This window comes from Amphiprion ocellaris, chromosome 4, assembly GCF_022539595.1.
Source record: "Amphiprion ocellaris isolate individual 3 ecotype Okinawa chromosome 4, ASM2253959v1, whole genome shotgun sequence".
Taxonomy (NCBI): Eukaryota; Metazoa; Chordata; class Actinopteri; family Pomacentridae; genus Amphiprion; species Amphiprion ocellaris.
Genome location: NC_072769.1, coordinates 21,280,057 through 21,295,746, shown reverse-complemented (window position 1 = coordinate 21,295,746; position 15,690 = coordinate 21,280,057). Strand labels below are relative to the sequence as shown.

The window sequence follows — 15,690 nt, the reverse complement described above, 5'->3', positions numbered from 1 at the left end:
TTCAAGGAATGTGTTGGTGAACGACAAGGAGAAAACCACATGGAGACATTTCACAAAGGGTAAGCTCTTCAAAATCTTCTCCAGCGCCTGTTGCCTTAATGCTCATTCTACATTGATAAGCTACTGCCTGCCACTTGCAGCTGTGTCCATTATCTCAAGAGATCCATTTTGAATGTTGTGTTCATAACACTGGCTTTATCTGATAAAATAGCAGGCATGTGTGTGAATGCGTACGCTGTGTAGGGTTTTCCCGAGGCTTCTGTAAACTGTGAGATAAACTGCACTGATTGTTCACAAGCTGGTGGCGACACGTCTTTGCTGAGGTGGTTTCTCTGTTGGATTTTCCAGGATTGACATTTCAAGGAAAGATGGCCTTCTTCCAGCTTCACAGGTAGGTTCAGTTTCACATCTCCTTTCCTTCTAGTGCCGCCGTTTAGATACAGGAACGAAAGTAGTTATAGGCAACTAGAGAAGTCATTTGTGTTGCACCTTTCACAATAAAAGAACAAGTATGATAGAACAAAGAAAAGGCAAGTTCTCATACTGCCATTCAGCAAAAAAATATTTATGTAAAAGACACGAATGCATGAAAGTTGGATACAAAAAGAATGACACAATATAGAAAAACCCTCAGAGAACGCAGTATTTCTCCAAGGCTGCTCAGTCGTATGATTTCCAACGGATCCACAGCGGTGGATTTGTAGTAGGATCGCAATCATGTGATGTAGTGTTCACTTGTTGTCATAGTTACAGTGACATCATGCTGCTATCTCACAGAGATACAGAAATCTTTAACTAATCCGTGGATCCAGACTATAAGCTGCATCACTGCCAAAATCTAATCAGGTGGTCCTTGTGTCATTTCTGACCTTCTCTGAAAATTTCATCCAAATCCATTGGTCCATTTTTGAGTAATGTTGCTACCAGACAGACAAACCAACAAACCAGTGCTGATTGTCACGTAAGTCTGCTGCATTCCCTGGCGGAGTAATAAACTGATGAAGTAATGCTGTCAGAACAGTAAATAAAGAGCTCCTATCTGAACATAGCACAGATTCAGCTGAACAGAAACTCCTCTGCACTTCCACAGAAACATGCAGTTTCACTTTCGACAGAGGGAGATTTTAGTGTCCCTGTGAAAAGGGATCTTTTTTTTTCTTACCATTATGTCCTCCACAAACACTCTTTAGCCCGTTGTTCGTAAGATTATGAAAAGACTTGCTCTGGGTGTGAGCAGAAGGAAACAAGCCCACTTTTCCATCTGCTCATCTCTCGTTTTAATCTGGACCAGCGCCGCCGAACAGAGTCATGCAGTACGAAACCAAGACGGTGAATCTTTGTCTTAGCAGCGCAGATGGATTTTAGTAGCAGCTCTGACTGCAGCTCCACACAGTGCTACTGAGCAGCCATCTGGAGCCGGCATGTTGCTGCTCTCCAAGTGTAGCAACCTCTCAGCTGGTCATTAATGACTGGGTTACAACATGAACATCACACAGATATGATTGTTACCATTAGGCCTGCTTTTTCTTCCTCTGTCAATTACAAAGACTAGTATGGTGATCTCATCCCCTGCAGTTAAATTTCAAACTAACAGCAGGGTATACTTGTTGTTAGTTTATTAGAATCAACAATATTTTTGAGGCATGGCAGAAATCAAACACAACCATTCAAAAGTTTGGGATCACCCAGAAAATTTCATGTTTTCCATGATACTCACACTTTTATTCATGTGCTCACATAATTGCACAACGTTTTTTTAATCATCAATTAGCCCTTCATCACCATTAGCTAACACAATGTAGCATTAGAAGACAGGAGTGATGGTTGCTGGACATGTTCCTCTGTACCCCAATGGAGATATTCCATTAAAAATCAGCCGTTTCCAGCTAGAATAGTCATTTACCACATTAGCAATGTCTAGACTGTATTTCTGATTCATTTAATGTTATCTTCATTGGGAAAAAAAAATGCTTTTCTTTCAAAAATAAGGACATTTCTAAGTGACCCTAAACTTTTGATCGCTAGTGTATTTACTGCTTAACCAGTCAGTTGTTTGCAGAAAATGTGCCAGTTTGCTGGTTTTCTGCTTTTTTTTGTAAGTCTCCTTTACAAGGGAGACCTGGCCAAGAGGGCAGCAGCATAGTCACATTAGAAACAGTAAATAACAGATAAAATGAACATTAAAACTTGCTCACATATAAGCCTTGCACACAGACAGGGTAGACTGTAATAATTTCACCAGAGTTTGTGTGTGCGTGCGTGTGTGCGGTTATATACTTGTCTGTTTGCCATTCAAGCAAATGCCTTGTAAATTCCACCATTATGTGTTTTTTTGTACGCTGTGTGTCTGTAAACCCCCCAAACACAGTTTAATCATCGTCTAATACATCACCTAATACATCCTGCTCACACACACACACACACACACACACACACACACACACACACACACACACAGTAGCTCTGTCTATCTTGTCCTCCTTTGCAACAGCTGGACCTCACATGATGATGTAATCATGGCTCAAATGAGCGAACACAGCGGCTGATGTTCCAGTGAATGATGTGCAGTGTGTGTGTGTGTGTGTGTGTGTGTGTGTGTGTGTGTGTGTGTGTGTGTGTGTGTGTGTGTGAGTGTTTGTATGTACATCAGAATTATATGTGCACACAGCTGCACAATGGTGAGCTTTAACAAACATCTGTACTTGAGTTAATCCACAGCGATTCTCCTCCACTGAGTCCTGAGAAACGCTTACAGCAGCACCTATACTTGTGATTATTGACAACAAATTGATTAATCAGTCTGCCGAAACGAATAAGATAAGCTCATCATCAAGGTAAAGTGATCAGTAAAGTATCAGTTTAACGAGTCGTTTGCATGTTAAAGGATCAGAGGAGAACTTGTGGCTTTCTTGAGAAACTTCTAGGCCCGTTTTGAGTCTGGACAGCAGATAATACAGACAATACTCTGCAACAAGCTGTTACCACTTCTAAGACTCGACACCTTACATAACATTCACCCGGTAGACTCCTCTGTTTCAGAGTTAATGAGTGCATACTTTAATTGCATGACCACCATCAGCTGTGCTCGTAACACTTAACAAGAAAGAACATAAAGTACAGTAGTTAACGAGGAACAAGCACGAAGTAGATCGACACTGACTGCTAATTAGAAACGACACCTTTTTCTTAGTTCACTGACTTTAGTTACTTTTAAAGAGTTCTGTTAATGAATCAGACGATAATAAACAGTTGTTAGATATCTGTGAATCTGTACTGCAAACTTTCTATTCATTGTTCTTGACTATTTTCCATTAGATTGTTATTTTATATCTATATTTTTATATTCAGTTTCATTCTAGTTTCAAGTAGTTTCCAGAGGGTGTGTTTGCTTTTAGTTTTTTAAAAAAATATATTTTAAATATACTTAGTTTTAGTTTCACTCTGACTTTGACTTATTTTCATGGTACTATCTGATGTATTTGTCAGGGGCCAGAGGTCCAGATTAGGTGTTACAATACAAACACTGTGAAGGCAGGTGACTCACAGTCATGTAGAGTCTACATGACTCAATGCACATCTGCCTCGTGATGCCTGTTATGGTCACAGGTTTGACATTTCCAGTGTATATAATTTTATTGAGATTTTCAGTTACAACATACATCGTGGTTACTTTTTTCTAAAGTCTAGTTTTTTATGTTTATGTTTATTCACTCCTTGTTGCTTTTTCATGTAGTTTTTAGTTGACTATAATTACTCTGCCAAGGAATGCAGCGGAGTAATTATAGTGTGTGACGATCAGCGTCTGTTTGTCTCTCTGTCTGTTAGCAACATTACTCAAAATCCGACTAACGTATTTTGATGAAATTTTCAGGGAAGGTTAGAAATGGCACAAGGACCAACTGGTTAGATTTTGGCAGTGATACGGCTTATAGTCTGGATCCATGGATTTGTTAAAGATTTCTGTATCACTGCGAGATAGCAGCACGGCGTCACTGTAACTATGACAACAAGGGAACACTACGTCAGCTGCCTGCTGATGATCACATGATTGTGATTCTATTACAAATCGACCGCTGTGGACGTATCAGGGCTTATCTGTCAGAAATCATACAAGGAACAACTAATTAAATTGTGGGGGTGTTTCTGAGTCCCATCAATTCCCACCACCTGCCACAAATTTAGGTCATGTGATTTGGTATCCGTACATAACGTAGACATGCATAACACACGCCTGTACTCAGTGCAAGGTCATTTTGTTTGTGGGTACACCTATATTAAATGGCCACATTCTGTGTTGCAGTGATTTCTGATCATTAATAACAAATTTAAAAAATGCAGCATTTCTGACAATGCCATATGAGGGAATGAGCAGCCTTGGAGGAGTACTGCGCTCTCTGAGTGCTTTTCTTTTTACCTCGGTAACAGAACAAAGTTGTTAATATTAGTAACACCTGTGCTCTTCCTACTTTGACAAGTTAAAATATCTCCTTTTTAAAAAGGACTGTTACAGATAAAACTAGAAAAGCATCCAGAGAGCGCAGTACTCCGTCAAGGCTGCTCAGTCGTTGTATCATTTCAAAAGTATTGCCCTTACCTTTTATTTTTTTGCATATTTGTCACAATTAAGTGTTTCAAATCATCAAACTAATTTTAATACAAGAAAAACACTCAGACAGCGCCATTCCCCCATATGGCGTTAGAAACGCAGCATATTTTTGTAGAAATGCAGCATTTGTCCGTTTTTGAGCAATGTTGCTAACAGACAGACAAACCAGCGCCTATCGTCACATAACTCCGCCACGTTCCTTGGCAGAGTAAAAAAAGATAACATAGTTTTTAAACCTGTTTTCAGGTTTTGGGGTTCAGAGGGTTAAAATGGTACTTTTGAATTAATGCATCAGTAATGTGGCCTATTGGATAAAATCATGTGAACATATACATTCTGTTTAGAGTCTACATGACTCAGTGCACATTTGCCTCATGATGCAAGGACAAAATAAATTGTGGTTAGTATTCTTTTTTCAAAACTCTTTTGTTTTTTAAAGTTGGTCATCCAAGTAATTCTTTCTGTTTATACAGCACAATTCAAAATCTGGGGTCACAAATGTCCTTATTTTTGAAAGAAAAGCAGTTTGTTTCAATGAAGATAACACTAAATGAATCAGAAATGCAGTCTAGACATTGTTAATGTGGTAAATAACTATTCTAGTGGCTGATTTTTAATGGAATATCTTCACAGGGGTAGAGAGGAACATTTCCACCAACCATCACTCCTATGTTCTAATGCTACATTGTGTTAGCTAATGGTGTTGAAAGGCTAATTGATGATTAGAAAACCCTTGTGCAATTATGTTAGCACATGAATAAAAGTGTGAGTTTTCATGGAAGACATGAAATTGTCTGGATGACCCCAAACTTTTGACAGGTAGTGTATGTAATTTTGAATTAAAAAAATAGATACCATAGTTTTTAAACCTGTTTTTAGTCTTTGGGGTTCAGAAGGTTAAAATGGTACTTTTGAATTAATGCAACAGTAATCTAGCTTGACCTGTGAACAAGGCCGCTCTAGGAGCTTCTCTTTTTAATTGTAAGACTATAACATTATCGTGTTTTACGCGACTAAAAGATTACTGTACTTCTTCAACAGCTGCTCGTTCCTTTATAATTGACTTGACGTTTGTGTACCTTTGCAAGAAGTGTTACCACAATGTTGGTAAATTGTTCCTGGCCGTGTCCAGACACTGCTACAGCTGGACATGTCACTCCACTGGATGTTGTTTAAAGTACTGTGTAAGTCTGTGGATCTGTGATAAGGCGATCCTGAATGCTGCCTGAGTGCAGTATGTACTTGTACGTGGAGGGGGGGGGGGTTTCTTGAAAACAGTGACGGTAAAAGCCACTTAGGGGAAATTTCCACTCTTAGCTAGTCACAGTGTGCACGTTCTCTGTGGGCAGTGGTACCACACACACCGTATCCTCAGTGATTCACAGTCGTTTCCCATGAAACAGCTGAGGAGATTTGATAACTCCCTGTTTTTCGCCTTGTGCCCTCCACTGCAGCACAAGAACACACCTGAAGTGAATTATGCTGTTCTGCCATAATCTCTTATTAAACCGCCCAACAACAACTTAGTATCATTAGCAAAAAAAAAAGCAAAAAAAAAACCAACACAAAACAAGGGCTTTTGTAACCAGATTGTAGTGCACCCCTTCCCGTAAGGCGTCTCTGGCATTTATGGGATCTAGTAGCCGAGTGCCTTGATCTGTTTTTCCTAAAAATAGCTTGGTCCCACGCCCAGGCAGAGGAAATGGGACCCCATGGGTTTACCGCTAAGTGATCCACGGACACATTCTGAATGCCTGGCCTGAGCAGAGTTTGTTGTCTGCCCAGATTATCTACAACTGATGACACGGCTTTGATTCAGGGATTGGAGGAAGTTGAAAATATGGGGAGGGGACGGGTTAAAATGCTGAGCAAATAAAAGACACTGCAGGAAGAGTCGTTTCTGTGCTCTGAGCTGAATGTTTGTCTGCAGAGAGAGACAGATAGGGGGAGAAAAAAAATCACCCAGTCAGCCTACGTGTGCTGGCTCACAATCTGTCTGCTTTTTTTTTCTTTTTTGTCCTCACCTCTTGCCCCTCCCTCCCTCCCTCCCTCTCTAACTCCCCCCTCCCTCCCTCTCTAACTCCCCCCTCCCTCCTGCTCTGGCTGCCCTGAAACAAACAAGTCCAGAACAGCATGTCAGGCAACAGAGGAAGCAAAGAGAACTACTGTAGAGGAGAGAGAGGGGAGAATGAGAGGAGGAAGGGAGGGCTGAGGGATTCCTGTGGGTGAAAGAGGAGGCGGAGCGAGGCCACTCCTGCTCCCTTCACACTCAGCTCCAGACAGATGGGCGGATGTTTTGGACGGCGGGGGCGGCCAATCGCAGGCGGGGAGCAGCCCCTTCCACTGGGGCAGGGCCAGTCCGAAGGGGCGAGTGGCTCAACTTAAAGAGTGTGTCCACGGTGCTGATCGTTGTTGTTGAGCGCTCTTTTCTTGTCTCTCATGGTCGTGCAGGCGTTGAGGATGAAGATCCAGGAGTCGCCCGTCACTTGTGACACGGGGAGGGTCGGCGAGGTGAAAGGCTCGGACCCGGACTGCGAGAAGACCAGCTGCGAGGACGTCCCCCGGCTGGACCTGACAGCACTGACGCAGGACAACAACTGGGGAGGTGAGGCTGGAGGCCGTCCTGCTGTTGATCTGATCTCTCTGTTATTGCTTGCTTCATTTGCTTTATATCATATGTGGACTGAATTTAAAACACACACACACCACACACACGTCCTCCACCCAGATCTACACATGGGTGTCTGGGTAGCAGCTGCACACTTTCTGCTGCCTCTCCTGCTCCTCCTCCTCCTCGTCCTCCTCCTCCTCCTGATGCAACTCCTTCAGGCGCTAGTGCAGAATTTAATTGTTAAAGATCCTGTTAAGTTTGCGAGCTGCTTATCTCTGGAGGAGACGTGCTGGTTTGGTCAGCGAAGACAGCACTGCAGTCTTGTATTCGTGCCGCATGAGAGGAAAGGAAGGTGATTCTCAGTTTAGGGTTCCATCTGTGGTTTTATTTAAAGAGTAAATTGTTTGGGTTTTTTTGGCCAGGATGTGTCACTTACTTTGCAATTTATGTGGCTGAACTGTTTCCAGGGTGCAAATTTCAGCAGCTGTTCTTTTCAGTCCGAATCGATCGTGAAAGGGGAGGTCGGATGATAACAGTGTACAGTGAGCTGGCTGCAGGAACTTGGCTTTTGGGGAGTTTATTGATCCTGGTTAAAATGTTTAGGCTTGTGCTCCATTTAAGCAGCCACGTTTCATTTTCTAATGAGCTGCTTCTTGGCTCCATCTCTGGATTTGTGATGGTGATGTCTGTCTTTTTGATGTCAACAGTGCACAAGATCAAATTTGAATGCGGCTAATGAAGCATGTCTGGGTTCTTTATTGATGCTGGCTCATCACGTGCCGTTACTGAGAGGGAGTTTGCAGAAATAGCCAGTGCATTGCATTATTCATACGTCTCTTCCAGCCCCCTGTTGCTGTCAGACCCTCTTTTGAGTTTGTTATTGACGCGTTTGTTTATGCAGCGTTGCAGTACATGCAGAAAGGAAATAACCTACAATCGCGTAGCACCGAGACCCTGATTGTTTTGTTAGGATGTTGCAACACAGCGGAGGTGGGTGGAGGTTTCTGTATTGAGCAGTGAAAGCAAAGCGTTTGGCTGAACTGTGCACTGGAATGACGACCAACAGGTTAATTTAAAATACAGTTAAAGGGCAGCTCACGTTGGTGCCGTTCCACTGCAGAGGTTCGTCTTTACCCCCTTCACCACTGTTTCCTGTTTGATGCAAGAATAAGCCGTTCGATGCAATAAACCTGTCAGTTTCAACAGCCTCATGGTTGGAGCAGTCAGTCGCAGGCTATGGCATGTTTTGTGGAGCTCTCTAGTGGTCAAACTTCCTAGACACGTACAAAAACACTCCAGCAGTCTGTGAGAGTTTTTGGTTGCTGTGCAGCCTTTACCACACGCAAGAAGTCACGTCAAGTGCTGAAATATTTATTATACCTGAGCAATTTGGGATTTATTTGGGATGTCTTGGTGCTTCTCTGATGGCGTATGCTTTTAATTAATATGGAATTTGTGTTGAGTTGTGATGAAGTGGAGGAAAGCAGTTAAATCCAGCTCTGACAATGAGACATTTTATATTAGACCCTCTGCATCCTGTTAGATTTCCTCAGTTCTCAAACCTCCTGGTTGTACATTCTGTCCTGAATATCTAACGGAGCTCATAGCAGCGAGGACGCAATGGGGAGGCTGCATGATTGGCTGTGACAGGCCACTCAGACCACACTATCTCCTCTAGGTGCCTTTAAAGCAACCTGTGAGGCTTGCCATAGCGCGAACTGCAGATGTGTGTTGTGCAAAGTTGAACTTTCTTTCTGTGTAGCTGGCACAGTTATTCTTCAGCAAGGAGGGCCAAAGAGGGATTTATGTTCTGGCATGACAAGCCAAGCCGAATAATCATTTAATAAAACTACTGCATACTGTACAGAAGCCATAATACTGTACAAACGGGCACGAGGATGCATGAGGGCGTTGGGCAGGGGCGTGAGACCTTTGTTCCAGTACACTTTGTGCAAATGCTTGTCATGGTGACCTGATATTTGCTGCTGCTCTGTCCTTGTCTGTCTGCCTGCCTGCGGTGGTGAACAGACAGTAGCAGACAGTTCGACAGGAAGAGACACAGTTCTGAAGCTCGTATGTCTCATGAGTTAATTAAAGTTTCAGTTGCATGTTGATTAGATTTCCCCATATTATTGGAACAAGAAGGATGCTGCTGTTCTTTTATTTCTGTTTCTGTTTTCTGTTCCCTCATCATGTCTTTTCCTTTTTCTCTCCCTCTTCTTCTCTTGTCCCTCTAGATTCTACATTCTTTAACTACCCTTTCCTTGATTTCAAAAGCATTTTCCATTCAAATTGTTGTGATGGTAAGTCTTGTGCTACATCACTATCAGTGCTTTTTTTTGGCAAATAACATATCAAAGTGAAGCAAAGAAAGAAAAGGCTGTCTGAATGACCTTTTCCACTGCATGACAACATGCTTGAATGATCTGGAACATTGTGGCTGAGCGTCGTGCACAAAACAACCTTTAGTGAAATGGCACACTGGCGTGTTTTTTCTGTTTCATTAGTCTAGTTAATCCCGAACCATCAGCAAGCAGTTGATTTAAAGGATTAATTTCAAATGCCATGGAGCCTTCTGGCCGGCCACACTGCACTAAGCTAGATAATAGGCCTCAAAGGAAGACGTTCGGTGTGATTTAGAGTTTAACCCGCCGCTACGAGCGAGCTCCAACACGCCAGAGAGCTGCTACTCGGAGAACGGCACGTACCTAGAGGTAAAGGAGGACCCCCGGGACTCTGGAGCTGGAATTTGAGCTAAATCGCTTCTCGTATGCCTCAACTCACCCCGGCTAAGAAAAATATGCAAGTGCAGTTTTAGACAGGGCGTGCATATTTTCACGGTCGCATACTGACACCTTGAATGTTTACACTGACGGTTGGTTTCCTTCAGAGCTTGTTTTCACTCCCTCCATCTATTCTCTCTGTGTAACAGCTCCTCAGTATATTCCTCACACCTGTTGCTGTTTTCCATGAAATCTATTATTTCTGTTGAGTTTCATCTGTCTGTAGTTTTCCCTCCTCGTTTGAACAGTGAATTCTCCTAACCTGATATGCCTCTGTCTAGTCTTTCTCTCATGCTGGAACAGATGCAGCGTTTGTCTCTCACCACGCAGAGTGGAAACTAAAACACAAACTCATCGCTGCTCCTCTCAATGGGGGTCATGGCCTGACATTATCCCGCAGAGAGACAGGCTTTATTAATAGCCCAGGGACTGTCAGGGGTATCTCGATTGCTATTTTCACCAGACATAATTATTACCAGAGTGGAGGCTGTAACCAGGGGATGAGCAGAGGAAGACAGGGTGGGTATGTCTTACCCACAGTTTGAGAACAACATCTGCGACTGTCGATCCCCAAAGGAAGGTTTTTTTTTCCACAACGGTTTTAGAGCGAGCATCATTGTGTCCAGTGACTCTCAGTGAGGATCCAAGATGATGTTAGCAGGGAGAGAAGTGTCCTCATAGGATGGGAACTGGTGCTGATCTGTGGACAAGCTATCAGACTTTTTGACTTTCATTTTCTTTCTCTTTGACTTTACAAAACAAACAAAAAAAAAACAGTATTTCCCAGCAGGAAAGCATATTGGGTTGCTAATCCATGCTAATGTTAGCTTTTTCTCAGCAGTAGAAGCTAGATATTTAGCTGTTACTGCTGACCAAGAGGACAAACTTACTGATGGAAAACAGTCAAAAGAATGAGTCTGATTCTGATAATATGAGGTAGAGTGAGACATTCAATCAATGCTGACAATGTTATGAAAATATGAAAAATAGAAGAGAGGACATAGCTTTGCTCTACACAGTCTTTCGGAAAACTGTTTGATGATGTTGATTCCAGTGTTTCATGTGATTCACTGTTTTCTTCTTCTTCTACCAGATAAAAAGGTTATACTAACAGGGTTGTTGTGGGACACATAAATAATAATTATTTAAAATATTATGTTGATAAAAAAAATTCCCACAATTACAAGAGACATCAATGAAAAAAATAATACCAAAAAAAAAGGAGATTTAAATTTCATTTTAACTATTTTATTTCAGTTTGGTCATCAGGGGGGTGGGAGAAGAGAAAAATGGCATTTTAGGGGGAACTCCAGACTTATTTGGTATTTTAAAAAAATAATTTCAAACATTCTTTTCTCCTAGTTTTTTTAGATTTGGTCTCAGGACAAGTAAATTTGACTTCACCAAACAAACAAAAAGCATATTGTCCGTTCTGAATGTAGTCCCAAGTTGGTAAAATACCCCCATTTCTGAAGCTAGTGTAAAATAGCTTGCAAAGACAAATCCAAATTAGAGCTGCAACAAGGAATAAAGATGACTGAAAAAGAATTAAACACTCTGATAACTGATCACTCAGTTGTTTTTCAATCAAAGCCGCAAAATATTTCTTCTTACTTGTGTGGAATTTTGTTTTTCTGTGGGTTTGGGGCTGTTGGTCAAAAAGACAAAACAAGCAATTTAAAGATGTTACCTTGCGGCTTGAAGAAACTGTATCTGTTTGACATAATATAGAACCAGAAAGCTAAGTCATTTCTAGCTTTGTTTTGAACTGTTTGACCTAAATAGATTTGATGAATTCTGATTCGGCGACCAGATTTGAACTCCAGCCCGACTGCGTGACCCCATCCTGTTATTCTGGAGCTACAAACCTCCTGGGAGCCGCATGCTGTTGTTGTGCTGAGGCGAGCTGCATGTTTTCTGCTGGCCAGCATGCACAGCATTTCCCTTGACTAACCCGTCCTTTGTTTGCGTTGTCTCATATGTCTTAGCCGTGCGGAACAATCGGAGCGTCACATCTTGACGTGTTTGCTCGTGTGTTCCTCAGAACCGGTGCCGGCGTACTCGCTGCAGAGGGAGAGCATGGACCGCGAGGAGGCTCGACTGTCGCCTCACGCCGGAGGTCGACTGATCCGCCAGCTGCTGGAGGAGGACAGCGACCCGATGGTGTCGCCTCGCTTCTACGCCTACGGACAGTGCCAGCAGTATCTGGACGACACAGAAGTGCCCCCCTCGCCGCCAAACGCACACTCATTTGTCAGGTGAGCCGACGTCGTTTTGGAGGATGGTGCTGTAGGTGGAGGCGGCAGGAAGAAGCTGTCAGAACTAACAATGTCATTTATCTCTACAGTCGCAGGCGGAGTTCTTCCCTCGGCTCCTGTGATGACGAGAAGGAGGAGCTGACCTCTGCCCAGATCACAAAGAGGATTCACATCCTGAAGAAGAAGATCCACAGGTTTGAGGAGAGGTTTGAAGAGGAGCGAAAGTACAGGGTAGGTACTAACAACCCCTTCTTTCTTCATCTCAAAATAATTCCCTGCACTGTAAAACCTGACTCAAAAGATGTTTTTCCAAACCATAAGCAAGGATATGAACGGTCTGAGATGACTCATTAAAGGGACTGAAATAGGGAATAGATTATACACTACCGGTCAAAAATTTGGCGTCACCCAGACAATTTCATGTTTTCAATGAAAGCTCACACTTTTATTCGTGTGCTAATGTAATTGCACAAGAGTTTTCTAATCATCAATTAGCCTTTCAACACCATTAGCTAACACAATGTAGCATTAGAACACAGGAGTGATGGTTGCTGGAAATGTTCCTCTGTACCTCTATGGAGATATTCCATTAAAAATCAGCTGTTTCCAGCTAGAATAGTGATTTACCACATTAACAATGCCTAGACTTGATTTCTGAGTCATTTAATGTTATCTTCATTGATAAAAGCTGACTTTACTTCAAAATAAGGACATTTCTAAGTGACCCCAAAGTTTTAAACGGTGGTGTATTTGAGATTTATAGTTAATACAGATAAGTTCAGTCATTTTAGATTAAAATAACACCCTTTCACCTGTTGTTTTTTTGTTTTTTTTAAATCCAGCCCTCCCACAGTGATAAAGCTGCAAACCCAGAGGTGCTGAGATGGGTGAATGAACTGGCCAAGCTTCGCAAAGACCTAAAAGGTAAAACGGAAGTGAAAGCATGACTCAAAGCATCTCAGTGACCACTTCTTGTATTAGCGAAACAATCTTACATGTGTGATTTTACTAGAAAGGAAATGCCCATGTTACAGTGCTACCTATGGTCTACTATTTTACAGTGTTTTTTTGCACCATTGATGCAAACAATGTTAAGATTTGTGGGATTAATCACTATTAAATGGCCCTTCAAAATGTTTTTAAACTCTTACACCTCTTCATATCACAACATGTTTTTTTTTTATCTTTGTCTTGTAAAAATCAGACTTTAAAGATAACATAATAGCTAGCTGTTTTATAGAAGAATAAAGGCAAGTTTTTCCTCTCTTATTAATGGTGAATGAAAGCTATTCATTTAAACTAAATCCTGCAAAGCTCATGAATGTTTTTTCTTGTTGCCGTTTTCTTCACCAGAGCACAAGCTGATGAAGTCAGAGGAGGACCTGCCGCCTCTGACCCGCCAGCGCAGCAACACGCTGCCCAAAAGCTTCGGCTCTCAGCTGGAGAAGAAACCTCAGCAGGAGAAGGCGCCCAACCCGCCGGTGGAGAGCACGCTGGAGACCATTCTGAAGAAGCTGCAGGAGAAGAGGGAGGAGGTGAACCGCCCCGAGGACATCAAGGTAAAGCTGTACGCTCTCATGGGGTGAATGAATAAAACGTCTCCAGCAAATGGATGTTACATGTAACACAAACAGCATGAATTTTAAAGACCTCAGCAGGGTTTGAATTCGTTATGGCAGAGAACCAAACATGAGGAATAAGCTCTGTTGCAACACTGAGGCCATGTTGAAACCGCAGTGACTGACTCACTTCTCGTACCCTGCTGACAGGATATGACACGGGAGCAGATCGGAGGAGAGAAAGTCGCCCTGCAGAAAGCTCTTCTCTACTACGAGAGCATACACGGCCGACCAGTAAGTCCTCCTGCAGCTCTGTATGTCGAGCAAACGAACACAGAATCCTTCACCTCGTACATCTGATCTCCTGCCAGCCATGTTGGCTCAAACACAGAAGATATAGCTTCTCTACCACTTGATGGTGACCTACATCTCCAGTGAAGGGTGACTAATGTCTGCAGCCAGAGTGTGTGTGTGTGTGTGTGTGTGTGTGTGTGTGTGTGTGTGGGGTCAGCTTTCACTGTGTGTTCCTGTTGAAAAAATGTAAATGGATGGATGTGATTTTACTTCTGGACATTTGAAATGCCAACTTTTGTTGCCATCACAATTAAAGCAGCGGCCTCTAACCTTTTTCAGTTTTCTACAGATCGGTCATCGTGCACATAACAAATAATTATTTTTTATTTATTTTTTTTTTATTAAAAAAAATGTGCCCTAAATGAATAAAAATAGTTTTTATTTCTGAATATGTATTTACTTTTTCTTCTGTTTTAGCATCGAGTCCCTCCCTCTTTTGAAAGGAGCTCTCTAGAGATGGTAGTTTTTTATTAATTTTGGCAGCGGTTAGACTGACAGCTGAGTCCAGTGTGGGAAACAAGCACAGACAGAAGTGATGGAAAGACAATCTAGTCATTTTTCAAAATAAAACACCCTGCAGACTCCGCCGGAAAATAAAATAAACGTTTTTATTCTTTCTCTGCGGCTCAGTACTCTGTACTCACCAAAGGAAATGTATAAGCTCCACAAAAAGATTCCAAATCACTGCAGAAATTCAAATCCCCTCCAAAAACAGAAAAAATTCCCATAATAAGGCCACAAATCACCCAAACAAATATGCATCATCATCAGAAAAGATGGTAAATCACCAAAATATGTGATATTACCAGAAAAAGATGCTAAATTAACATAAAATCACCAGAAAATGATGCTGAATCAATAGAAAATGATGCAAAATTACAAGAAAAAGATGCAAAATCAATGCAAAATGATGCAAAATAACCAGAAAAGTTTCTAAATCGTCACAAAATGATGCAAAAATCACGAGAAAAAGATGCAAAATCATCACAAAAAGACCAAAAATCAGCAAAAAAAATATGCATCAGCACCAGAAAAGATGCTATATCACCAAAATATAAGTGAAATCACCAGACAAAGATGCTAAATTAACATAAAATCACCAGAAAATGATGCTAAATCAACACAAGATGATGTAAAATCACCAGAAAAGGTTCGAAATCAACACAAAATGATGCAAAATCACAAGAAAAAGATTGAAATCACCAGAAAATGACACAAAATCACCAGAAAATATACAAAATCATCACAAAATTATGCAAAATTACTAGAAAAAGATGCTAAATTAACACAAAATCACCAGAAAATGATGCTAAATCAACACAAAAAGAAGCAAAATTACCCACAAAATGCATCAACACCAGAAAAGATGCTAAATCACCAAAATATATATATATGAAATTACCAGAAAAAGATGCAAAGTCAACACAAGATGATGCGAAATTACTAGAAAAATGTGGTTGTTGACTGCTGAATTAAAGAACAACTCTGCTGAGAACTGAACTGACACATAGACTTGTAT

General features: G+C 41.6%; 1 protein-coding gene across 4 annotated transcripts in view; it reads left to right on the top strand.

Moving 5' to 3' along the window:
- Positions 1-15,690, top strand: part of LOC111583083 (protein FAM13A) — an 82,942-nt gene that overhangs the window by 61,196 nt on the left and 6,056 nt on the right. For 2 of the 4 annotated variants that reach the window (XM_023292013.3, XM_035958046.2), the window contains exons 13-21: positions 1-59; positions 349-391; positions 7,058-7,211; positions 9,455-9,520; positions 12,045-12,258; positions 12,348-12,489; positions 13,101-13,182; positions 13,612-13,817; positions 14,028-14,111. In XM_023292013.3, coding sequence (XP_023147781.3) covers positions 1-59; positions 349-391; positions 7,058-7,211; positions 9,455-9,520; positions 12,045-12,258; positions 12,348-12,489; positions 13,101-13,182; positions 13,612-13,817; positions 14,028-14,111 — 1,050 coding nt within the window. The remainder of the gene's footprint in view (positions 60-348; positions 392-7,057; positions 7,212-9,454; positions 9,521-12,044; positions 12,259-12,347; positions 12,490-13,100; positions 13,183-13,611; positions 13,818-14,027; positions 14,112-15,690) is intronic. The other 2 variants (XM_035958047.2, XM_023292014.3) reach the window with 1 other exon arrangement.